At 40.4% G+C, this 26,650-nt stretch overlaps 2 protein-coding genes across 2 annotated transcripts; one reads left to right on the forward strand and one right to left on the reverse strand.

Annotated features, from left to right (window-relative positions):
• Window positions 1-684: 684 nt before the first annotated feature.
• Window positions 685-15,396, forward strand: LOC104077407 (zinc finger protein DZIP1-like; the record flags this gene model as incomplete). The annotated part of the gene is made up of 11 exons (XM_009578634.1): window positions 685-745; window positions 1,785-1,827; window positions 3,353-3,412; window positions 6,478-6,623; window positions 6,954-7,149; window positions 7,508-7,637; window positions 7,829-7,879; window positions 8,705-8,907; window positions 9,291-9,421; window positions 14,350-14,521; window positions 15,314-15,396. Coding segments are annotated over 11 exons (1,276 nt in total), but the record flags the coding sequence as incomplete, so codon positions are not given.
• Window positions 15,397-17,343: 1,947 nt separating this feature from the next.
• On the reverse strand, window positions 17,344-25,518 carry CLDN10 (claudin 10). The gene is made up of 5 exons (XM_009578635.1): window positions 25,488-25,518; window positions 24,887-25,069; window positions 24,641-24,722; window positions 18,443-18,550; window positions 17,344-17,712 (listed from the first exon to the last, which is right to left on the reverse strand). Exons 1-5 carry the CDS (start codon window positions 25,516-25,518, stop codon window positions 17,598-17,600), a joined length of 519 nt encoding a protein of 172 aa, XP_009576930.1. The 3' UTR covers window positions 17,344-17,597.
• Window positions 25,519-26,650: the final 1,132 nt, after the last annotated feature.

The raw sequence follows: 26,650 nt of genomic DNA on the forward strand, positions 1-26,650 counted from the left end.
AGACATCTGGTTATTGCTGAGCCAAGGTTTTACAGGGATCACTGAGCTTGGGTTAGGGTTAGGATTAGGCTTAGGCAGACATCGATTGGCAAACGAGAGTTATGGTTGAGTTAAGAAGGATCAATTAAGCAAGGTAGCAGCAGCAGAGCCTGACTGAATAGGTTTAAGTATGAAGTTGAAATTTATCTCTATTTCATAGCCAAGAAAGGGGTGGAGATGAGAGCCAGGGCTCAAGCTGTGTCAATGAACGAAGTATAATTGAGGTTGCAGCTGAACTGCAAGGCTGATGTAATCTCCAGTTTTACCAGTACTCTGGTAGTCCAAAGCAGGTGATCTGGAGCACAACATGCCTCCTGCCTTGCTTCAGCCTCCTGGGATCCACTTCCCGTAAGGCAAGGACACGGTTTGGGTGTTCATCTGGAATGGGGAACAGAGAAATTACTAGGAGCAAGTAATATATACCTACGTGTGAGTCCAAAAAGGAAGATAGCACTCTGTCTAGATTCAACACTCAGGCTAGGATGAAAGGTAGGAGTAAGATCCTGGCCAGAAAGGTCTGATGTTGAAGATGTTGATGTAGAGCAGTGTCCACTAGGGTCAGCTGAACTAGACTTAGGGCTGATAATTGACAGGAAGGTAACTGGCTCTACTTAAGTCAGAAGTTGTAGTAATTACTTATTTAAGGCTAACATTGGATTGTGGCTTCGTGAGATTTTGGGCAAAAAGGTCTGATGAAATAGAGAAGGTTACAATAATTCAGAGTAGTTAGGATTTCAGTCTGCATCAGCATCATTGTTTTAGAGATGAAGTTAGCAAAGACTGCTTTGTACAGATTTGAGGTTTAGCTGGGTAGTCAGACTTAAATGATTCCTAAAAATAAGCTTGCTGATATTTAGATGCTGCTTATTTCAAGGATGTGCACTAAGGTAAGAGCTGAGGGGTCTGATCAGATGGCTAGAAGAAGCACATCTCTGGTAAACGTAAGGAGAGGGCTCCTTAGGGGGCTGATCTCCACACCTGTCTATAAACCAGAGGAGTGGTGAACTAAGCTGCTTTTTCTTAGATTGGATTCCAACATGTTGTTTAATAAATATCTCTTAGAATAAATGTACAGTAAAGAAAAAGAAAAGACCCGCTTACATTGGAGAAGTTGGTGTTTCCAGGTGTGGCACTCTCCTGTGTCTTAGCATTCGATCTCTGACATCATGCAGTGAAGAACAATATTACACATAGCAAGTAATACATTTTGGTTTTGCTCTTGCAACTATTCTTTTACTGATTTTAACTTCCTCTGTTTCTAGTATACTGAGGAAGATAAGCATGTACCTTTATGCCAGATGAGCAGACTGTTTCCAGGACTGAGTTCTGGGGACTGGGCTTTTCCTGTTAATCTAAGTTACTCGACAAGGGCTTGTGCAGAGATGAGTCAGCTCCTTTAAGCAGTTTGCATTTGAGTAAAGTACAGGTAAAACAGGTATAGATTAAATCCAATTACACAGCAACTGGTTAACTGTCTAGTAGGTCCAGCCAATAAACTTGGAGGCCTCAATGACCATGCAGCTGAATTAAATCCCTCCAGAACATCCCTCATCTGTGCTTCCGGCTCTGTCCTCCAAAACGGGCTCACAGTAGGCTTTTGGGAATGATCCCAAACTGTGCCTGAACATTGTTTTGGAGAATGTCAGTTGGTGCAGGGCAACCATGTGCCAGGAGTTCAGTAGTGTGGAGGATCATATTCCAGTGCCCAGGAATGCTCTGGCCACTGCTAAATTTTACAGCCTTAGAGACTGAAAGACCAGAAGCCTATTTGTCAATCAGTCTCTCAGAGTTTTGCTTTTAAGTGCTTCCATAAAATATATTGACATTTGCATCTTGTTAGCATCTTGTGATGGTGTAAGAAGCATTTTTTTAGAACTTCTTATTTAGTGCAAATTATATGGGAGCAAATCTTAAGTCTTGTAACCTGCTTGGAAAAGCAGGTGGGAGGCTGAATAGAACCGCAAGTATGGAAAGCGTGGAGAGAGCAGCAGCGATACCCAAGCATTTACAACACCAGTTTTAGTCCCCTTCACATGGGGAATATTGGAGATGTGACAGTAAGTGTCAGCTAGCTGCAAGTGCTCATTTCATTGTGATTATCCATCACAGTGCATCCATGTTTGTACCTAATTGCACAAGAAGTGCTGAAGAGCAGGCATCTTTACTGCAATGTCACTTCCTCCCTTTCTCCCCCTACAGTGTAACAATCATTTATAGTGCCAGAGATTTCTTGTGAAGACTGGGGCAAATGTGTGTTGGCCCAAAATATTGGCCAATCAATTGTTTTCTCCTATACTGCCAGTAGTTGAATGCTGAAAATATAGTTTGCATGTTTCTCTGTTTCTATTGTAAACCCTAGAATAAACTAAAATTCTAGTTTTCATTGAAATAAATTTATTTATGGAAGGTGAATATTAACATTTTAAAAACCTGAATTTTTATTAGTTTACATATAAGCATTTTCATGCATCTCTCATATCTGAAGTCTATAAAGTTATAAATAAACTGTACTCTGGCTTCCTTTATATAAAGGAAATTGTACCTGACAGCCTATAGAATGATAATTTCAGTGTGTTTAGGAAGCTGTTTTCAGCAGAGGACATTTCAAGATTTCTTTATAGCACATGATAATACTGAATTTCACTATACTGGAGCGATTAAAGATTTTTAAAACTGGTTTTATTGGAAATTATCATATATATATAATTTCTCTATGTCTTGCACGTATGGATTCAGTACTTAATTCTCTGGAATAATGAGTTAACATTTTTTTCATATATTTTTGAGGATTTCTATGTCTGTCCATTTTACTTGCCTTTTGTAAACTTTTAGTATCAAATTGCACATAGTATTTTAAAATAAATTTTAAAATTAAAATGCTTCTTATGAGAAATGAATGACAGTATTCATTTACTTAATCCTGGGTGGCCTTGTCATTGTAGATGCCTAAAAACATCCCACCTGGCCTGTGGGTGCCATTCCAGAAGGGCACAGGTTTTTCTGTAGTTTTGTGACACATCAGCGAGCCCTGTGCTGATGTCTTAAAACTCTGATATATCTGAAATGACACTAGACACCCATGTTTGGGCAACTGAGTTGCTCCTGAAGTGACTATTGTATTAGGGTCTCCTCTACAAAAATGTACCACCAAGGCAGTGAAGAGCCACGTTGCATTGGGTTTGTGACTGTTAAGCAGGTTGTCAGCAATCAGGAAAATTGACATCAGTGTGGTTTTTTGCCTAACTTTCCCACTCTGGACCTTGACCTTCTTCTGTCCTGTTTGTCTGGTGTTCCTGTTCTTCCTCGTTATTAGAGCAGGCACCCTTGGTGCATATGCTGGAGCCCATAGAGGAGCTTTCAGAAGAGGAAAAAGGTAACGGTTGATTCAGCTCAAAATGTAGTGGCATGTGTTTTTTGAAAATAAAAATCTATTATTCGATACCTACAGTATTTTTTCATTGTATTTGAGCATGCTTATGTGATTTGGGTGGGAACATTCCTTGCTTGTGTCAGTCTCCTGTTTGCTATTGGTGCTTGTAAATATTATGATTTCCTTACCCAAGTTCGATGTTTTTATGGAAAGCTGGCTAATTCTTTAAAGCAGGCGTATTCCATATGTCTAAAGGCACTTGAGCTAAGCAGAGTGAAAATGTTTGGTGGGGGATCCCCCCTTACTAGGAAATTTTTGGTGCTGACGCTGTTGCAGTGTATGCTCACTTCTTTTTCAAACTCTGCTTAAGAGGATAAAGAGTTCAGATCGAAGAAGGAAGTTGGTGGTGGAGGTTGAAGCTGCCTACTTTGATAGATGCACCAAAGATACTTTTGCAAGTAATCTAAGTTATGCCTACCTCTAAGCAGCCACAGCTCCAGCCAGGATTGTGCAGTTGTGCAATTCTGAATGTAGCCCAGTGTTGGCAGCTGTTCTTCTGCTTCATCTGAGGGAAACTTGGAGAAGGCCACATTTACAGTGACAGAAGAGAAAGCACTGGTTCATCCTGCATGGTATTCTTCTCCTGAAGAAGGCTAACAGTACTTCAGATGGAACGCCAAGTAGCTGAATAGCATAATAATCTGTACTGTGTGCAAAAATCAAAATCAGTCTTGAACGTTATAGCCAATGAGTTTAAATTTTGAAGGAATGATGCTGTTTCAAAAACAAAATTGTTGTTTGAATACATCTGCGCGTAAGTGAGAGGTTTCCCCAGGGAAAATCCAGTGACTCTGAACAACCTGAAATAAAGACTGCTCGCATTTTTGCCGTTCTTTCTGCTATTTCTCTTGCTTGCCATCTTCTCTCTTGATGGATTGTCTTTGATTCTTCTGCTGTGCCTAAAGGCATGGCCTGCAGTACAAAAAGAGAGAAAGAAAGAAAGAATGCAGTCTGAAAAGATAGACCAAGATTTTTTTGTTTTCAGTGACAGCCATTTGTAAGGGAGAGTGTGAAAATTCTTGACTTGGCAGATTATTTTATCGGATTATGTAGGAGCTGAGACAGTGGACGAGACTTAAGGTCCCTTGTCTCCAAAGCTGTCCAATCTAGTATTTAGGGTTTTTTTAAAAAACAAAAATGAATAAGAAAACAGTTCCTTAAATAGTTGACTCCAGCAAAGAGGATTTGGCTTGAGTTAATTAGCAAGAATTAATATTGTCATTAATTAGGATAATGCCAGATAGTCTTGTTAACCATATTAGTATGTAGTAATTACGAATTTTAAAATTATTTTAGATGGATCTATTTTATTGTAAGGATTAACATCTGAAAGGGACAGGATTTTCAGAAGGCTCCTTGGAGTCGTCCGCTTTAGATGTCTCATGTCTGCCTTTGTGGGAAGATTTCATACTGCATAATGCACCTTTTCCTGATTGGGGATAATCTCATAGCCCTGTATTTCTGCACCAATCAGTAGTTTGCCTCTGCTAGGACTCAGCTCTCCAGCCAAATCACTTTTAATCCCACCTCTGTCAGCGACTGAGTTGTCCACACAGTTCCCAAAGCCAGTTAAGATTGCAGCCAGATTCTGTCCTGTTCAACACAGATCTCTTAGTATGGTAGCTGGACTCTTTCAGTTTTCATTACCTACAGTTCTTTCCCAGATCCATTGGAAGCCACTGCCTCAAAACAACCTAAATATCATTTGTGTATCTTGAGGCTTTACTGGGTTCTCTTCAGGGTGCTTGTCCTTCCATTAAAGAAAAACGAAAACTAAATGGAACTGCTTTTTAAGCAATCACTGTTTAAAAATAGGAAAAGTTTGTTTTGAAAGAAAACATTTGAAAGTCACAATATGGAATTATTCCTTCATTTATGTCCTTGTCTGTGGGCTGGCAAATGACTCTGCTGCCTTGTAAGGCATGCTGGAAAGAGACAAGCTCCTGCCCAAGATTTACCTTTTATTTCAGGGGGCGAAGTTGGGAGTGTGGTTTACAGCATGCTTTCCTGGGATGTTGTATACTCCTCTATGTACGCTTTGCCAGCTTTGCTGACCACTGACAGACAGAAGAAGCTACCATGGTCCCACTGATTATTGGTTCACTTAGTATAAGAGGCATTCAGTAAAACTCTGTCTTGCCAGAGACATTTTATAGGCAGGTTCCAAATGGATATGTTTTGCTTCTTTACTCCCCTGTATGACCCTATAATACTTTGGCCTAACTTAAATGTCAATCTCTAAGTTAGACGGAAGAATCTGTCTAGATGATTCTTTATTTCTTGCATAAGAGTTCATGTCATTACTGACACTTAAAGCAGGGAAAAGAGATAGAAACTTCTTGTCTGCTTTTAAGTATGTATGATGTCATAGCCCTGCATAGAAGAAAACACGACACTGAACTTTGTCCTTGAAAGAGTTTTGAAGATAAGTATTATCCGTCATGTATTTTCTGTGAAATGGTCTGCCTCAGACTAAGGTTTTGACTTCACCAAGACTTTTGAAAATGTTAAAACTTTCCAAAGATTTGATTTCAGTAGGTGTTTTTTGTCAAAGAACATTATGTTTCTTGAAGCTTTTCTTGAGAACAAGTTTGTCATATTCCTGTTCTAATTCCTGCTAGAGTTCAGCTTTGATTTGAAATACCACTTTTAGAGAGCTTAATTATCAGAAGATAGTCTTTATCAGAAGTTTCCAAGTATAGTTCTAAAAGTAAAGATCTTCATTGCTAAATATTCAGGCATATATCTTTACAGTGATTCCGTAACAAGAAAAATAAGAGATACTTGTGATGGTGAGTACGAGGCGCTGAGGTATAGATTCCAAGTGAGCTGACTTTTGTAAGCTAGCCCAAGATTTTAAAAAGAATACAACTCCATGTAGACAAAAAGTGCACATGTATGTCTATGGTGTTTCTAAAAAATGCATGCTTCAGTGCAGGTTTTAACTGTCTCATGCACTGTGGATTTCTCAAATGTCTCTTAAATGCATTTTTCCATTCTTATTTCAGAAATTGAGAAAGGTGATCATAAAACAGGTAGAAGTCACCACTATCTAATAAATGCTTTGAAGACTGATCCTTCTTTAACTAAAGAATTACGAGTTGTTTTGGAGCAAGCCCTGGAGGAGAAGCTGGAATCCTTGGGAATTAAAGCAGTAAGATTATTTTGAGTTGTTTAAAAGAAGGGTAATATTTGTCCCACTTTTTTGCTGTTCTCTGTCACTCCTGTACCACAACCCTCAACCTATAAAATCCAAAGCTAAATTTCCTCGAGTTAAAAATAAGTGTAATTCATTAACCTGAGAGGGTATCCATCAAATTACAGTTGCGGAGCATATGGCTACACTCGTGGAGGATATGGCTACACCAACTTCTGAGATTTTTCTACAAGCTTTGATTTGAAGTTTAAAAGAGTGTATATGATTATAGGACAGAAATCCCAGAAATAATAGCCCCTGTGTTTACAATACAATTTGTTTCCTTAGGGTGTTCGCGGTATCCCAAATGATCGCTTAAATAAAATTTTGCGTGCTATTGAATCTGCTAGAGAATGCAAACAGAAGCAAGAGCCTGACATTCAGCGAATTCGAGAGCATCTTGAACGCCAAGTTAGCTTTAGGGTTGAAGAGAAATCCTCATCTTGCAATAGACCTGTTTCCTGTCCTCAGCTTCCTTCAGAAGGTTAAAATGTTTTTGGTTTTTTTTTTCATTCTCTTACATTTTATAACTGCTATTAAAGGTTTTATTTAGCAGTATTTCTGTATAGCTGCTTTCATAATTTTTCATATAAATATTCTATATAGTTATGGCCAACTAAACAGTTTCCTTTAAAGGGTTCTTGACGTGTTTAACTGCAGAAATCTTAGCTCCTATATTGGCAAGATACATGGTAACTCTGAACTGCTCTGAAGAAAAAAATTACTTTTTTTCTTTTTTGTAAAACTATAATCTGCAGCAGAGACGTCTTTAATTTTAGAAATTAAATATAAAAGGTACCAAACATTGTTTCTAATAATGAGATAGATAATTTATTTTGTAGATAAACAGAAGTTCAATCAATGGGGAATTTCCTCATCTGCCACACCACGAAAACCAGTAAAACGGAATTCAACAGCTGTCCGCCCAGCTGAACAAAGAACAGCCGTTGCTGAGAATACATCTACACCAAAGTAAGAGACGCTATTCTCATAGTATTCATACCTCAGGTAACAATCCTATGGGTTTGGGTTTTTGTGACTGATGTGAACATTTCCTGCTAATATTGTAAGAATTGAGCAAAGAATTCACATTACTTCTATATAAACGTTATGCTTACTTAGTTGACTGTCAGTCTTGAAATATCTTGTCTTGTTATTTTTAGATCCAGGAAGCTTTTTGGAAATGGAGTTTCCACAAAGACATCTAGTATCACGTATGTTTTGTTCCCTTGTATTTTTGAAGAAAACATTTTTGGTGACTGAATATTCACATGCTTGCCACGCAAAAGCTATTATTAAGCTGAAATTATAAACACTTTCTGGACTGCATATTTCATATTTTGTTTTAAAGTATTATTCCATTTTAGTCTGTTATAATCCCTGAAAGATAGCATGTTCTCCTTTCAGCAGATGTATTCTTTATCGTGAACGAGAGGGGGACATTCAATAAAATCGGGTAGTATCACTTCCTTTAGTTTCGTTCTCCGATGCTTTTTCTGAGCCAGTTAAAAGCATTTTAAGACTTTGGTGAGCTAATTTTTTCAGTTTATTGATATTTTCTTACTGTGAGCAAAATTAAACACAATATTCCAGATCCACTCACATCAGGCACATTACTTCGTAATTGCCTGCACTGAAAAATTCCTGTATTTTCATCTAACAGAATATCAGAACAGACTTTCTGTGGTGCAGATTCCTTGACCCTGAATTTATCTCTCCCTGCTGATCCATGAAAGCCTATCTTTGCCTGCAAGACTTGTTATGTATTGATCTGTTGATTTGTAAGGATAGTTGCATAGATGGAAATAATCATGTCTACATAAGAGATCATTTTGTGATAACTTTCTGAGTTTACTTAGCAGCATGATTTCTTTTAAATAGTTTTATGGATAGTTAGAATTTATGGGAGCTCCTGTTTTTTTTCACATACGAAAAACGCATGTTACTGGAAAGGAAAATACGAGGAAGCTTAAATATGTATATATCAATGCAGTCACTGAAACCCAGTAAGTCCTCGGGTTGTATGTGTTTTTGCATAGAACTCCACCATTCAGTTCAGAGGAAGAGATTGATGAAGATGATATTAAGCAGTCTTACATATCACCAGAATTATTGCAAAAGCAGTCAAAAACATCAAGCAGCAAAGTCAGTGTTTTTCAGAAGGCTTCTGGCAAAAGCAATATGGGTGGGACGGAGGAAAGTGAAATTGAAGAAACTGGAACATCTGCGAAAACTTCAAAAGGTTTTTTCACTACTTTTGTATATGCGTGTTGTAACAGCTGTGCATGATTTTGCATTTCCTGATAATATTTCTGTGTTAGAAAACGTAATGAAGGCAGACTATCTAGTCTTGAGTGTATGTATATTTGTGTACACTTTATGCTTTTGCTAATATGTTTATATTAACACAGTACTTAGAGATGTCAGTTCAAATTAGATGTGTATCATGCTGTTTTATATAAATGCAGAAAAAGAGACAACCTGTGCCTCAGGGACACTTCTGCCTAAAACAGTTTTTCTCAGCCTTTTACTTATTTTTACTTTGTGGAAGATTTCTAGAGGGTTTACAGTAAAGCCCCTTACTTGTGAATGGAAACTGTCAATATAATTTTTTATGAACTTTAGGAGCAGTTATTCAAAAACTGACCGAACAAGTTGGAAAGAGTCTTTCTAACCATGGAAATAAGAACAAACCAGCTGGAGGGATTAATGTTGCGGAGGCATTTATTAAGAAAGAAGAGGTGCGAGAACTGAAGGTATCACTTTCAAAAGCCATTATTATTTCATTAAGTAATTGAACTAGATCTATAACTATTACTCTTTTTTTTATGCTGAAACCATCTTGATGCAGTGAAGAACTTAATTCTCAAAGACAGTTTTGGAATTACAGCTAAGTAGTCTTTTGGGGTATGTCTGCACTGGTATATAGAAAAGTGCTAGTGAGTGAGCTGTGGCAAGTGACCTCTTCATCTACACTGCTTATTAGCTTATACCATGACTGTTTTGGATCACTACAGCTAGCCTGCAGGTTGGGCACAATTGGTATAATTTTTATCTCCTGTTCTAACAGCATAGAGAGAGCCCTTCTTTACTTGCTTTCCTAGTATCTTGTTTTGATGGAGGAAAAAATGAATTTGCTTATCTAATATTTTAAAATAGTTTTATTTCTAAAGCTTTATCTGATATGGAACTTTTAAATACATATTAACGAGGGGACAAATTCCATTTCTGATATGGTCTTTGTTCTGCTGCATCTATTTACAATCATACACTGTTTTCAAACTACATCAGATAAATCACTGATGTCTGTCCATTGAGTATGGCATATGTTCACAATCAGAATACTAACACAACTTATTCTTTACCCCTCAGGCTCCTAATGTCCCAGTCTTCCCCTCAGTTTAGAGTTTTATAATTGGTAAGCCACTTTGATGCAAATTGATCTTTGCCTGAACAATTTTTTTTAAAAGAACAAAAGTTACTCCAAATTAGAAGTCAACAGCAGATAGTGCTATTTATTTCAGTTTTAGTAGTTGTTACTAGATTGAAGTAGACAGCCAGATACTAGTTCTACCATTCAAGAAAATATTTTTTCACTAAATAAATAATAATCACTGAAAATCCTATAATAATAAAACTGATACCTTAGGGCTTCCTGACTAACAGTTAAACCTGAAATTTATCACTCCTCCCAGAAACAGTGACACTTCTAGTTCAATTTCCAGAAAGGGGTGATTGTCTTAATCAACTTCAGCTGTAATGGTAGGGTAATCACATTTAGCCTGCGTGCTTTTAATTGCCACTGGTGACACCTAACTTGACCATTGACTGTGTGAGAGCTGCAAATCACACCAGACTCAAAATTATCAACTCAGACGTGACTATTTGCCATTTTAGAGCGGCCTCTAAACCACTCACTCGTGACACTATTACAGTGTAATTTTCTGTCCAAATGTTACTTTCAAATTCTCTGCAACGTCAGATGATAAAAGACTATAAAATGTTCACAGTTAAATTTAGGGAATGTTACATTTTGTAAAGATCTATAGACCGTTGGCCACTATGTTAAGGAATTTCAGCTTCAAGAGCAAAAAGCTGTAGCAAAATAAGCCTTAAAATCTATGTTTTAAAGATGCCTTAGTTTTCACTGGTAACTTCTCTTCCCACATCTCTCAAGCCCCTGAACCTCAAGGCAGGGACTGGGGGAATGAAGTCCCTCCCATCGTGGGAGAAGATGAGGTTTGAGACTACCAGAGGAACCTGAACATACATAAGTCCATGGGACCTGATGAGATGCCGCCCAGGGTCCTAAGGAAATTGGCTGATGTAGTTGCCAAGCCACTCTCCATCATATTTGAAAAGTCGTGGCAGTCAGGCAAAGTCCCTGACTGAAAAAACAGAAACATCAAACCCATTTTTAAAACGGGGAAAAAGGAGGACCCTGGGAACTACCAGCCAGTCAGCCTCACCTCTGTGCCGGGTAAGATTGTGGAATGGATCCTCCTGGAAGATATGTCGAAACATATGGAAGACAGGGAGGTGATTACAGACAGCCAACATGGCTTCACCAAGGGCAAATCATGCCTGACTAATCTGGTTGCCTTCTAAGATGGAGTGACTTCATCAGTGGACAAGAGAAGAGCTACGGATGTCATCTACCTGGACTCTTAAGGCATTTGATACTGTCTCCCACAACATTCTTGCCTCTAAATTGGAGACATATAGGATTGATGAATGGATTGTTAGATGGATAAGGAACTGGCTGGATGGCCGCGTCCAAGGAGTTACACTCAGTGGCTCAATGTCCAAGTGGAAACCCACCAGGAATGAGTGGTGTCCCTCAAGGATCTGTATCGGGACCACTACTGTTCAAAGTCTTTATTAATGACATAGTGGGATCGAGTGCACCCTCAGCAAGTTTGCAGATGACACCAAGCTGAGTGGTGCAGTTGATGCGCTTGAGGGAAGGGATGCCATCCAAAGGGACCCGGACAGGCTTTAGGACTGGGCCCAGGTGAACCTCATGAAGTTCAACAAGACCAAGCGCAAGGTTCTGCACCTAGGTTGGGGTAATCCCCAATATCAATACAGACTGGGGAATGAATGGACTGAGAGCAGCCCTGTGGAGAAGGACTTAGGGATAGTGGTGGATGAAAAGTTGGACATAAGCCGGCAATGTGTGCTTGCAGCCCAGAAAGACAATTATATCCTGGGCTGCATAAAAAGAAGTGTGGCTAGCAGGGTGAGGGAGGCGATTCTCCCCTTCTACTCTGCTTTCATGAGAACCCACCTGGAGTACTGTGTCCAGCTCTGGGTTCCCCAGTACAAGAAAGACATGGACCTGTTACAGCAGGTTCCAGTCAGAGGGCTGGAACACCTCTCCTATGAGGAAAGGCTGAGAGTTGGGGTTGTTCAGCCTGGAGGAGAGAAGGCTCTGGGGAGACCTGATTGCGGCCTTTCAAAATATAAAGGGGGCTTATAAGAAAGATGGAGACAGACTTTTTACCAAGGCCTGTAGTGACACGACAAGGGGCAATGGTTTTAAACTGAGAGTAGGTTTAGATTGGATATAAGGAGGAAATGTTTTATGATGAGGGTGGTGAGACACTGGAACAGGTTGCCCAGAGAAGTTGTGGATGGGCCATCATTGAAAGTGTTCAAGGGCAGGTTGGACAGATGTTTCTGCCCATGGCAGAGGGGTTGGACTAGATGATCTCTAAAGGTCCTTTCCAACCCAAACCATTCCATGATTCCATGGAAAGTATTTTTGCTATAATTCATTTAGAATACATTGTGTCCCTGGTGTATTAACACTGGCATGTTGCTGTATGGACGTGATGAGTTTGAAATGAGTTTATGAACTAAGGGCAGGCGTTGCTACTTTGTTTCTGGAATCTTTACAGAACAACCCACCATCAATACAATTCTTGCTAATTATATATGCATGTGCATATATTCCTGTCCCTATTTGTATGTTTAAATGTAGGCATATAGTTCAAGTTAATTCATTAAATTTTAGGAGGGATTTTCAAAGGTGCCCAAAGACATAAGCACAAAATGCCATTGGAATGATGGTTTCTCTGAAAATCTGAATTTTTTTTATTAGCTTAAATACTAAAAGCTTAAATACTTATAGCTGCTAATGGTTGTTCTCAAAACCCACAATACCATTAAACCTTTGTAAGGCATCCCATTGTCATATGTTTTATAAAGGTCATGTTTTACAGAAGTTGCTTCGGAAACATTTTAGAGAAAATTGATTTTGTGCTTACCTGAATCTGTATTACCCGAGTTCACCTGTACCAGACATTGTATGGATTATAGTATTTCTTTGGAGCAAGTCTTTGAGTTAATAAAACTGCTTAGCAGTTTTGATTGGTGCTGTGTATTTATACTTGATCAAAACTGAATTCTGTTTGAAGTTGACATTTTTCTCTGTATTTTGTACTTTAAAAATCAGTTGGGACTTAGTGAATGTTTGAGGAAACTCTTCCTCCAGCATTTCTCAATATATGTGACTCTGACTTTCCCATTACCACACCCTCCAAATACAGATCATTTAAAACAGCAAAATGTTGAATCCTGGTATGTTAATAATACAGCACACCGAGCAGATCTGTCAGTTTTTTAAAAACAGTTTGCAATGTTAAAACTGAGTTATGTTGCAAGATACAGCATTATTGCAGTCTCTTCCCTTCTTTCGAGACACATGACACGTTCATATTTGTTGATTTTTCTCTAGTACATACATACCTTACATTGCTTTCTAATAGCATCTGAATCTTTCTTCTGTGCAATAGAAGCACCTTCTGTAAGTTACTGTAATATTGAGAGACTCCAGTGAAATAAGGTTTTAGCTTTGTGAGAAACCATCTTTCGCTTTCCACAGTTAAGCTCTCTAATAATGGCTTGATTCCATTGAACCACATCTGATTGACAAATAGGGAAATGCTGTAGCTCTTCTTTCAAAAGCTGAATGAAGATATTTAGTTCTCAGGCAGATGAGATAGGAAAGACCATTGGACTCGTTGCCTTCAGGTTCATCTGTTTGACTTGACTCTCATTTTGTGAACTTATTATGCAAACCCACCACTTAATTAAAAATATACTTGTACATGCTGACAGTGAGTCTTAAGAGGGATACATATTTTAACTTTGAGCACCATGTGGTGCATTATTTAATTTTCTCTTTAAATAAATTAGTTTTAAATTGAAAAGGCCTTTATTGCAATATTAAATTTTTCTAGTGTGAATACAAAACTGCCAACTTGCATGGTAACATGTCATGTCTTTATTTTCATGTAAGTAATATACATTCTCATGTTTAAAGGACTTTCCATCTCATTGGAATAGCTAATATCCCAGAAAAGACGATCCTTTGATAAGTTAGACATGTAATACCTGAAAACATAGGTTTCTGTCAGTTATGAAACTGGCAGAACTTTTAACTTTTGCAGCTCCTGACTTAAAAAAAACCCCACTTTTAGCTTTAGAACTAAAATAGTGAATGAATATATTTTAGGTAATTGAATTATGTGGATTTTAAAACTGTGGTGATAGATGTCAAAAACGCTATGTGCCAGTGCATTTTTCTTTAGCAGTTTCACATTGTTGAGTTTATGGAAGATCTCAGCACAACTTGAACGGACAGAGGAAGAATGCATTTTTTTCTTCTCCCTATTAGTTCTCAGAAGTTGATGAAGATGATTGGGATATATCATCAGTAGAAGAAGACTTCTTATTAATGAAAAATGATAGAGGCCAGAAGGCATTGACAGTTGAGAAAAATGAGCCAAATGCTGCATCTGTGGTACATGCATGGGGTCTTCCGAAGACAAGTGTACCAAAGGAGGAAGGTAACGTATTCATACTTCTACATTATAAGCCTTAAGCACCTAACACACCTAGAGGAGAACTTAAGTATACTGTATTACACATTGTAATTCAATGGTATTTTGTAAGAAAAGAACAAATAAGAAAAACTGTGTTCTTGGTTTTATGTCATATAAATATCATATATGATATTTATGGTACATACTTATATGTAAACAACACACACACATAAATACACAGAGATGCCAAGAAACTTAAATTTGAGATTTTAAAACATACAGGACTATCAGGCTTCAACCTTGTCTTAAAAATTAATCATCCAGGATTTTTTTTTAATCCTTTCCCAAATTTAAGGGAGGAGGGAAATTTTCTTACTTTGTCTTGAGAATAATAATCAAATTTCAGCTTTGTTCAAGATATCTAAGTGACCTACCAGGCTGAGATAAATATTTGAGCTACTGGTAAAGTAATAGCCTCAATCTTACATAGAACTTACATAGTAGTTTCGAGCCCTAACATTTCAATATACTTAAAGGTTAAAGCTGTGTCAGTTACATAAAGATACTTTATTTATATACGTTATTTTTAAAGGGAAAGTAATGTCGACACCGACTGCTCATACCGCGCATTGTATTCTGTGACAGAAACAGCCTTCATATTATCAACACTTGTAATTTCCTCACCGATTGAAATTCTGGACTTCCTGAAGGTGTTTGCTCACATAGCATGTGATTTTATCTCATAGAGAAATACAGAGTAAAAATACCCCCAAAATATTATTAATAACTGTTAATATTTTCTTGTTATTTTAACAGGCCTTCATGAAGCTGATAATACAAGCACGTTAAAAAGCAGCTTAGTCACTGTAACAGATTGGAGTGATTCTTCAGATATATAATGGTTGCATTCCTGATGGGAGGCACTGCCTTTGGGTTCTGTTGGGGTTGAAAGCGTAGTTGAAAACATGAAGTGTTTCCTATTCATTTCTCATATTGGTCATGTAATAACAAGGAATACTGTTTACAGAGCTCATGTGTCTTTCAGTCCTGAATTTGAAACAAGAATATTCATATACACATTACTGGCCATGTCTATTTGGAAATTTAGAGTTAATGCTTCTTTCTCATGAACTCAATGGTGAAAGTCTCTTTGATTTCACCGAGGTGAAGATTTTGCCTCTAATGTTTACATTGAAGATTGAAAGTGGTCTTGCAAGAAAGCCTGTTAACCAATGAACAGAATTTACTTCAGAGTATTACTTTATAAAATTTTTAAATGCACATTTGCGTGTATTTTATCATAAACTTTATATAAAATTGTGAACATTTTAAAGAAAGTATTTCCATATATTAAAATGTTACGTTTCTAACATGGTTTATAATAAACACCAAATGAAAAGGAAAAAAAGGCCTCAGCTATAAAGCTAGTTATTATTAAATGCCTCCTATTTTGGGAAATCATTCTTTTTTTTTTTTCCTATTAGAGCTGAGTCTTAGTTAACATAAAAGCACAAAAATTGGAAAAGAAATTAAAACGTCCAGCTAAGGGAAGTACTGACCTGCCATTGTGCGTACTTTCATATTTCTGTTTTGTCCATATTGGCTGCCTTCTTAAAACAAAAAAACGCAAGTGTTTTGACTTATATGAAATACAAAAATAAGGTAAAATAAAAGGAACCTTGAATGGCTTTGTAGTTCTGATGTATTTTACATGGTATCAGATACAAAACCTTTTCAATCATACTGTGCCACTAATAAATAGGACTATTCATTTTTTATATTTATACCCTTGTCCCAGAATGAAACTCCAAGGGTCCATCAATTCAAACCTCAGGGCAGACCTGAGTTTGTGTCTAATTTTAGGGTCCCAGTCTAGAAAGCATTTTGTGGTTATTCATGATCTCTAATCTCATTTATTGAATCATTGTACAAATATTTCCTCTAAAGCCATCACATTTCTATGGGCAGGCCCCCAAAAAAAAGTACTAGCTGAATTTTTGAACTGTTGCAACTAATTCAGGATTATCTAAAAAGTGCTGTTAAGTACTGCTGCTTTTATTTGGTCAGCCCTTCAGGAATGTCATTGGCAGAGCAGGCCAGCTGGTATTGCCTGGGGTTTTTCCTTCCCTTTTGTAACCCAGTGTGGCTTGGAGCCATTCTGGAGCCGAAGGTGTCCCTGCACCCTGCCCAGCGGGAGGAACAAAACCAACCCCCTGGATGTGACTTGTCGCCAGCAGGGGTGAGTGCTGAGACACGGTAGGAGCCCAGCGGCGCAAAGCAAATGCAGAATGTCCGAACTGTCTCCAAGCCTTGTCTTGCCCACCACAAAACTCCCCAAAGTCTGCAGCCTCAGCCTTTTCTCTCCCTGCCATGCACACAAATGCTCACGATCACGCGTGCATTCTTCTTCTCATGCATGCATTCTTCTTAGGCCGTGCAAGACCCTCTCTAGTGACTGTTTTCGTAACAACTGGCCCTGACTCTTCTTAGTACCTGCTCCTGCCTCCCCAAATCCCATACTTATTTCCACTTCACGCAGTCTCTTCGTCTTCTTACTCCTATGGCACGGAATTCACCAAGTTGCACGTTCGTCCACCCCGGCAATGTGGTAAGGAGGTAAGAGCCTGCTGATTCCCACTGACTGTCGTCATCTGGCCACTGCAGTTACGATATGCTCTGCAATTCCGATGTCACTGCTAATCAGTGGTGAGATATTTTACGTATTAACCTGCTCAGAGTATGGTTGTTTTGTCCAGTACTGAACCCATTTTAGAAACGGTTGCAATGATGCACTGCAGTCAGTATGATGCGTGTGATGCCATTCCCATAAGCAATTGACATACTAATTGGTAAATACCCCATTTATTTTTTTCCAGAAAGCAACATCAGCTCGTGATTTCCAGGTATAAACTTTACAATACCAACATCAATCTTAAAATACTATATAATAAAATTTACATCAATATGTAAAAGGCTGCAAGTTAATGTTTTAAAAAGTCATTGTCTTAGTGGTAATTACATTGGGGTTGGGGGGGGAAATCACTCTGAATGAAACATACAAACTCATTTTTAAAACGCTTTGCATCTTCCAACGGTACAATTACACATAAGCGTTCTTGTCAAAGTGCTTTGGTGGGGTTTTGTCTGGGACGCTGTTGTGCACCTTTGTACGAGAAGACATCACAGATGTGGCTCCATTATATGCATACCCCCTCCTGAAAAGAAAAGAGAATCAACCATTTACAGCTCACCCCACAGACAGGTAACATCTCTGTATCCAAGCGTTACAGCAATAAAAAACTAGAAGAAATGTTTAGGAACTTACCTATAAATTTCAGGGGAGGGGGCAGGGGGGACACCTTCCTTCCCTGTGTGGTCTCATTCTGGTTTGACATTCCCCCTCCAGCATCCCTCTTCGCAATTCATTTTTCTATAACTGCGTATCCCTTGTTCACAGCTAAGTAAATTGGGGCCCAATCATGAAATACTTAGGCTGTGGCAGATCCTAGGTGAACAGTTACTGCCTCCAGCTCTCCCTCTTCATTACCACCCCTCTTCTGCTGCTGGAGGTCCCACTGCCACCACCGCTGTCTTCACCTCTCTCACTTTTTATCTGACGATTTGGGATTAAAGAATCTTGTCTATTCACAGCTGTAAAGTGACCTGACCACTTTTCCTACATCAGTGAACGCCTTTTTTCCAGGTGTAGTAAATTTATGAAGTATATGTAACAGAAGTATTTGTTCCGAGTCAATAGCTTTTCGTAATTACATTGATGATGGACAGAGCATTATCCTTAAATCCCATTATTTTCTTTCATCCACGCAATCCTTTTCTGAACCTCACTACAAAGTGTTTCGGAAAAGTAATCAAACCGCATACATACACAACAGGCACAAATGCGCTAGTACTGATTTCTTTCAATAAGTACAACTTGTGTTTTACCTTGGAGAATTACTGTTTTCAGCTATTGAGAAGCAGAATATACTGCCACCGATTATGCAGAGAGAAGCTCCAGCCCATCCAATGAATAAAGCTGCTCCTAATTCATACCTACAGGAAGTTAACAAATGGGTTTAACAAAAGAGAGCATGAATTTAACAGTTTTTCAGAATAAAAGAACTAAATTTTATTCTTTCCTGAATAACTTCCCACTGACATACACGTTATTCATCGCAAAATCAGCAGCTCAGCCGTTCACCCATGTTCTTTTCATTATTTCCCTCTTACTGAGGAGGCAAACTCTGTCCCTGCGGTACACTTGGGCAATGCTTGTCTCCCCGCGCAGCCAGCCGGGATGCCTGGCTTTTCCACATCTCCTCCTGGATTGCTTGGCTGCAGGGGTACGTGATTCTGTGGCCCATTTACAGCGCACAGCTCCTGTCCCCTTGGACCGTTGCAGATTTGTTCCCGTTGGCTCCCAAACCGGACTGGGGCTTTTGCTGGGCTGGCGACTAGAGCTGCTGCCTACAGCTCTCCTTAACTCTCCCCTGTGGCTATCAGGATCTCCCTCCCTCCCCATCCACACTCCAGCCTGCTTAAAACATGAGGGTTTTGTACATATATATGATATGCATAAGCAATATATATACACACGTGCAATATATGCATATACATATACAGATGTATCTGATATATGCATATACAGATATGTACATACATGCACGCATATGCAGCTGTACATGTGTGTACACAAGCACGTGTGTATGTGCCGGTAACTTTCTGCTCTGTGTGGCTGGATTCAGGCTGGAAGACACCACTCCCCTGCGAGCCCTTGGGCACAGCTCCAGGTCACCAGCAACGGTCCCTTCTGCTGCCCAGGGCAGCCACAAATTGTTTGCAGCCAGAAACTGCTCAGTTTGACTCCGAGAGGAGATGATGGTGCTTTAGGAGCATTATCACACAAAGTCCAAGGTTCTAAAGCTACAGTAGTAAATGAAGGTAAAGAAGGGCATGGGGAAGAGATTCTTTTCCTCACCCTGCTTGAGCTCAGCGCCCATAACCTGAGCTCTGGAGCTTCAAGATGAGCAGCAAGCCATGGCTACCGCTTGTCTGCTCCATTCCCCAGCTCTTCAAAACACTTTCAGGATGACCTGCATTAGACCGCAGGCCCAACAGTCTCCAGAGTCTCATATTCCTCACTATTAGGACAGACTGTGTGTCTCTTGCTCCTTCTTCTCTGCTCCAGTTCCTCCTTGAGGAAACCTTTATCTCCTCCTGACTCCTAGGACTCTGCGCTGAAAACACAGGCCCCTGTCCCCCATCCAGCCGCAGTTACCAGTCAGGTGGCTGTGCTCTTCAAGCCTTTGTTAGCAAGTTAGTTTATTTATTGTTGGCTCTGGTAAGGCAGCCGAATGAAAGGCTCTTCTTGACAGCCTGCCTGTACAAGACTGTGCAGTTGCATACTTTTCAGCTAGTTCTGAACATTTCCATGTGAACAAATCCTAATTCCACATTAGCTGAAATACATAACTGAAAACACCTGTAAGCTGTTCTACAAAACTTGTATCTTTACAAAGATGACACTATGGAAACACTCAAAAATTGCCTGTGAGCCCAGACACCCAGAAAATGATACAGCGACTTCTATAATAGGTCACAAGAGGGTGAACGCTGGCTGGAGAACAAAAAAATCACTCTTCCATGTTTTCTTGAGATTCTAACTAGAAGAAAAACACAGACTTTAAAAAAAGTTACACAGGGAGAAAAAGCCACACTTAGGATATCAGTGCAAAATGCTGTGGACACTCAGGTTCAAGTCATTTCTGACTCAGGCACCTATTGCCAAAAAGAGATGGAGACATTGGCGCTCAGAGGTAGGACACTTCGCGAGGGCTTGCACCCGACACTTCATGGCCCCGCTAGTGCTCTAACTTCTAGGCTTCTTTTTCATTTTCCATTCACATCATCTAAGCAGAGTTTTTATTTATCATCCCTTGCTAAAAAAGTATCGGATTCCCCCAAACACTCTCCATACCCAGTGTGGGACTTGGGCACCCCAAATTAAACTGCTGGAAACCGTAGCTCAGCTGCCTTTCACCCTGGAAAAGTCTGCACCCAGCCCTGTTTGACTTCAAAATCTGCCAAACCTGTAAAGCTTTAATTCTAACTCTGCTCACATTTCCAACCATGTGCTACGCTTTTCACAAGACTTGAACAGATTTCTGTCTGTTCAAGGACTGGGGGTTCTCCGATTAGAAGCAGATATCTACATCAGAGCTCATCACCTAGGATCCCGTTATAGTCAACGCGCAAGAAATTCACACGAAGTACACGTCTAAAACCCCCTGAAGGCACCTCTTTCAACGAGCTGTAAAGGCAGATCAAAGTGACTAACTCCGAGGTGAGATAAGCCCCACCCCGGGGATCCCCCCATCCCCACAGGTACTGCCAGAGCACATGGACCAGGGTGAGGCTCCCCAAAAAAGTCAGCGCAGACCACCGCGGTGCTGGAGGACACAGCCGGACCAAGACCCAGGGAGGCTGTTGCTGTAACAACTTAACTTGCCAAGACCATTTGCCTAAAAGTGGGAAACGCAAGTTCGTTTCCACATTTCCATCTAACAACATCAAACGGTTGGCCAGAGGCCAATGTGAGAGAGATAAGGAGACCAACTGCCATCTCCCCTCCTAAAGCTCTTCAGTTGTACAGAAAAGAAATCAAGATTACATTGGGTTTAATTGGGCAGAAAAGGGTTACCTGACTGTGGCCTACTAGTTGGGAAAAAAGACACAGGGTCCGGCCTTTGTTCTTGGGATTGTTTGTACTTTTTAAGCCACATTTGTTACTATAACACGTATAAACAGATTGCATATATGGACCCTTCTTGGTGACTGCCACACCGCTAGGTTAATGAGTTGCAGAGCTGGCCTAATTGGTCTTTCCTCCACATCTTTAAATAGATTAAAAAAATTTCTGGTTTACACTGGTGCTTATGAGGAAAACTTCAAATTTTCAATTGCATATCAACCTGTGTATGGCTCCCTGGATTTTATCCAATCCATCTTAAGCCAACCCTAACCTCCCAAAATCCAGACAGGCTTTTTTAGAAGAAATTTCTGCACTTGCTGTTTTTCCCTTCCCTCTTTATGATTAAAATCTTTGCAGGAAACACACTCTTCTGTTCTTGTAATACTTGGCTGCAAGAACCAAAGCAGCCACTCTCCGAAGTCTGGCTGTGTAGCCACTGTCTCCAATCAGTGAAATCCATCTGATTAGAGAGCGCTTAGAGATCGCTGGCAGCTCGGGGGGAGCGGGACATTGATGAAGAGGCTAGAGGTGGTGACCGCTGAAGACTAAAAGAATTCATCTGCAGAGAACTGAAAGCCACCTTCAACTACACTGACCATGCAGGCTAAAAGCAGATTTTTTGCCGTAATCCAGGGAGGCAGAATCCAGGTGAAAGAGAGAAAGTACAGTATCAGTATAGAAGAAAAATATTCTAGTTGTTACATGCATTAGGACCATGAAGTAAACTTCCACGCAAAGCAGTGGAAGCTTCATTAGCCGACTGCATGTCGGCATATGAGCATATGTAAAGGACATACCTACCTACCGAATCAGCACAACTACCCAAGGGAAACACACATGTGGAACGTCTAATTATTACGATTCTCGGAAAATGAAAAATAGATTCAAATGTAACAGCGGGACAGTGGAAAGAGGGCCTATGTGAACTGAGCACGATCCATTCAGAGACAAGAAAGCTGAAGGGAAACAATTCCCTATAAAAAAGAATGGGAAGTTAGATAATTTGGATAAACTAACCCCATTCATCAGTAAGAATGATCATGATCATGGAGTTCAAACTGTGGCAGGGACAAAACGGATAAAGACTACAAGAGCTTGGTTTTTTTTAATTAAAAGTAGTAAAGTGACAAAATCGTTTCCTAACAGAAGCTGTGGGAGCAACGTTAGCAAGACAGCAAAACAGAAGCACAGATTTTCCCCTATTAAAGGTGTCTGAAGAAAAATGAAACCCATCTTGGCTGCAAGCACCAAGGCGTCCCGTGCTGTCCCCAAGACTCTGTGCATGTTATTATGTAGGGTCAAGCAATTCCTTTGGAGCAGTTTTAAACTGGCAATGCAAACTATCGCATCGGTACATAAAGTCCAGCCTAAGATTTCTTTCTAAGTAAGGCGGGTTTTAGGGTGTCCCCGTGGTGCCTGTCATTCCTCAGTTAGGTACATAATTCAAACCAGAAGTCTCTTGGGCAACAGCTTTAGGCAGGTCTCTGATTCCTCCTGCACCCATAGTCAGGGTGCCTCTTCCAAATGCAGAAGGCTGGAGGGAAATTCTGATGGCTGAATGGAAATTCTGATGCTAAACATCTCGTGTCGTTTGTTTTCCCCTAACAGCATCTCAAGCCTGTCTGTGACACTGCCAGAATAACTTCAGGAGACAAATGTGCAGCAAAAGGCGAAAGGTTGAAACCCAAAGCAGCACCCTCTCTCAGGGAAGAGACAATGGCAAATTTCCACAATATACAAGCAAAGCATATTAAATGCTTCTGCAAAGCATATCAAAGTAAGAGTTCCGAGAAGGCAACGAAATACATTACTCCAACATATTTTACATTGGTTGAGAGAGAAAGGAGTCGAATGCCACCATTAGCTTAATCTGATGCAAGGTCGTTGCATGAGCTACATACACCGTGCACAACTCAAATTACAACTTCTGGCTTTCCTCTCTGCCTTTATCTTTGCAGTCGTGATTATGTGTGCCCATAGCTGAGCTATGCTGGTTGTTCAGGAAAAAGGTAATTTCTGCAGAGGATGTTTTACTACCTCTATTTAGATATTTAAACTGAATTTCTCATTCCTTCACAGTAAAATTCTGCTGTGAGGTCTGCCTGCTCTTTTGCAGCAGAAGAGCGTAGGAATACAATGTAGGAAAGGGACTTCTGGCAACAACCATGGTATTTTTCACTAGGAACAGTAAGCCTGATGAATAATTAACTCCTGGCTATATAGCCAGGCTCCATTTTCTTCGGAGTACCTCACATCCTTGTTTCTTTTGGAGGCCTTTGGATCCTGTCCTCACCGTATCAAACAAGCAGAAACTATAGCAGAATTATGGAGGAAACTAATATGAACTTGTTTTCAAGACCGGAGAAGCAGTGTCAGCCCTACCGCAAACGTGGATCCAGTTAATGTTATTTATTCAGACTATTTTCTTTCTATCAAGAAGAAAGAGAAAGGCTCAGGGCTCCTTACTGAGCCCTTACTTCAGTCTCAGGGCAATTTATACCCAATGCTTGACATATCCTGGAATCACCACCAAGAAAACTTGGAAATTCTTCTCTTTAAAGATAACTTTACATTACGTAAGAAGCCAAAACAAGAAAGTCTATGATGGTGTAATTTACAGCCAACGTTTTCAGACTTGGTGGATAAGATGTGAATCCAAACACCAAGCACTGGTTCATGAATTGCTGCCTTTGTAGGTCCTGAGAACTTGCACAGCTTTAAAGGGAGTCTTCAGGGATGCTCACTATTTATGGTATGGATCCTGCAATTCTATGAACACTCGCTTCCTTGAATTTAATTACAAGTATAGTCAAAGCGTTTGTGTTAGTGCTTATAAGATCGCAGGTTACGATAAGGTTTATTATCCAAACTTCAGTCATGTGCATTTGAAAATCTGTCAGCAAAAAGTCCACAGAGCCTGCCAAGACCTCTCCTCAAGAGAAGTCAAGATTGCACAGTGCTCAACGCCTTTATGGAAACCACTTTCTATTGAAAGCTTAAGGAAATAATTTTCTTCCTTTCCTATCGAATGATGCACCTAACGAGTGCCTCTGTCTTGTGAAATCCTTTTGCTGCATCTCTGACATAAATGCAAGCTTCACTCCCGATTAACCCCATTTGCGCTGTGGCAAGCGGGGCAGAGCCCTACCGAGCCGCGAGAAGCCTGGGCACAAAGATTACAGAGCAGTCACTGTACGGGAAGGTGTTCGTTCATTAAATTTCAGCACACGGTTACTACAGTTGGAAAATACGATTAAATAAAACTGCAGCCCACTCTCCTTCTCTGCCCAACAGGAGAAGCACCTGCTCTCTGTCTGAAGGGGCTCTGGTGCGCAGTACGAAACTTAAGGTCTACTTCTTTGAAAGATTTATGGGTATAGGAAAGTACTTACTTTTGTGCAACAAAAGAAGGATCAAAGAACTCAGACGTAATCCTGTTTGCATACAGGGAACAACTAGTCATAGAGCACAACCCTGAAAAGCATAAGACAAACCATTCAGTGGAGCCAGCAGAAGAGCTTTGGGCCTGACCCTGAAGCCAATGAAGTCATGGAGAATTGTGCGCGGATTTCTGCGGAAAAGAAGCAGCTCTGGTATGACTTCAAATACCCAAACTTAGAGAAATAAGGTATATTTACCAGAGAGTATGAAAATCAGTCCAGCTAAACAAGCTATTTTTGCTTTAGTCTGATCGGAGCCTCCGACTTTGGTACACTTCATCCCAACCAGTCCAAAAACAGCACCGAAGAAGCCCAGGCAGACGGCAGAGATCATCAGTCCTCTGCAGGCTTGGATGTAACCTGCGGTGAGAAAGAGTAAGGCTAACGTGAGAACAGGGACCACAATGGGTTTCGCTGTAGCTCCTCTCCCTCTGCGCAGCGTTAGGCATTCACTATGGCAAACCGAATCGGACCTGGGCTGGAGCAATGTCACCTTACCATTGCGCGCGTTCTCCTAGGTGATGTGTGCCCTTCACAGGGCACCACCACCGGAGCCCAGCTCGTCAGAAACATACTGTGGTATTCAGGGCTGCAAAAAATAATCCCGTGGCGTTGGGTACGGTATCTGCAAGAGGTCGCACCCATGAGGTTTTGAAGAGCAACTCCACGTGGTCTGCGCAGCGGCTGTCACAGGTTGCAGAGCCACTCTCTGCGCACAAAGCAAGTCTTAACGTGTCAGTCGTGCCGTGCATGTGTGTCGCAGATGCACTACGACTGGCAGCAGATTGGCAGCACTGACCCTGGCTGGGGTCCTGGGCCTGCCTGGACATGCCACCGATTTGATTTGGATCCAAGAAGGCCCTCGTTCTGCAAGGAAGTCAAACATGTGCTCAGCTTCACGGACAGCGGTAACCCTTTGAGATAAAACAAACTACTGCCGTACTTAAGCCTGGACAAATGTGCCTGGCTTCAGGCACGTGGAGTTTTGCCGTACTTAAGCCTGGACAAATGTGCCTGGCTTCAGGCACGTGGAGTTTTGCCGTGCTGGCCGAGGCTGCTCTGAGCCGGACCTCCCAGGGGCAGGGCCTCTCAGCAGGACAGCGGCTTTCTTGGCCTCTTCTCCCTTCCGAGAATATCTTGTAACTGGAAGACTGTGATCATCTCCTATCACTGTTTACAGGGTGGAACACTGCAATCTTACACAGCTGAATAACCATCACAAGATGTTCTTCTTCATAATCTGTTGTTACATCTCATTTAAAATGAAAATGTACTTCCACTATTAGGGTATTCATTCTTTTCCCTTTGATCTCCAGTGGCTGGAAATGTTGAGAGCTAAACCACGTTTTCATTGCCTATTACACCAAATTTTACGTAATAAAAAATAAACAAAACAAAACAAAAAAAACCCTGCGCAAAAGTCTTTAATATATAGGAAATTAATATATTAAAACAGGAACTAGAGGACATCTAATGGAAACAGAAGGCAGCAGATTCAAAACAAAAAGTGGGCTTGTTCATATAACGAAGTTGTGGAACTCCTTTCCAGAGGGTATGTGGATGCTGAAGGTTTACAGAGATGCAAAAAGAGATCTGACACGTTCTTAAAGAGAAATCTCTGGCTGGCTGGCAGGTCCTTGAGCTGCAGATGGCTATCACTGATGCTTGGCCGCCTTCTGCTCTCCTTACTGCCACCCACTTTGGCTGCTGCTGGAGACGTATCAGCTCCAGGGTGACCCCTCTGTGTTTTATTTTTAAAAAACGCATTGATTCACAGCTTTGAGCAACAAGCAGCACACAAGAAGTAATTTGTACCATGTAACACCCTGTTTATCAGTCCTACTGAATTTAGGTGCAGTGCTGCACGTCTGCACACGCAACCTACTGCCATTTATCTACATCTGTTGGCATGCATATAGATTTCTTTCATTTGCAACATGCTTCTGTAGCCCATCTGCTAAA

This window comes from Fulmarus glacialis, unplaced genomic scaffold, assembly GCF_000690835.1.
Source record: "Fulmarus glacialis isolate BGI_N327 unplaced genomic scaffold, ASM69083v1 scaffold2125, whole genome shotgun sequence".
Taxonomy (NCBI): Eukaryota; Metazoa; Chordata; class Aves; order Procellariiformes; family Procellariidae; genus Fulmarus; species Fulmarus glacialis.

What these genes read in the sequence shown, in the direction of transcription:
- CLDN10 (XM_009578635.1), bottom strand. Translation starts at nt 25,518, where the DNA reads ATGTCCAGGCAGGCCCAGGACCCCAGCCAGG. An exon ending in ACTGATTTTCATACTCTCTG is followed by an intron (nt 24,723 to 24,886) that starts GTAAATATACCT and finishes TATGCTTTTCAG; the next exon opens with GGTTGTGCTCTATGACTAGT. An exon ending in GAAAACAGTAATTCTCCAAG is followed by an intron (nt 17,713 to 18,442) that starts GTAAAACACAAG and finishes TTTTCTTTTCAG; the next exon opens with GAGGGGGTATGCATATAATG.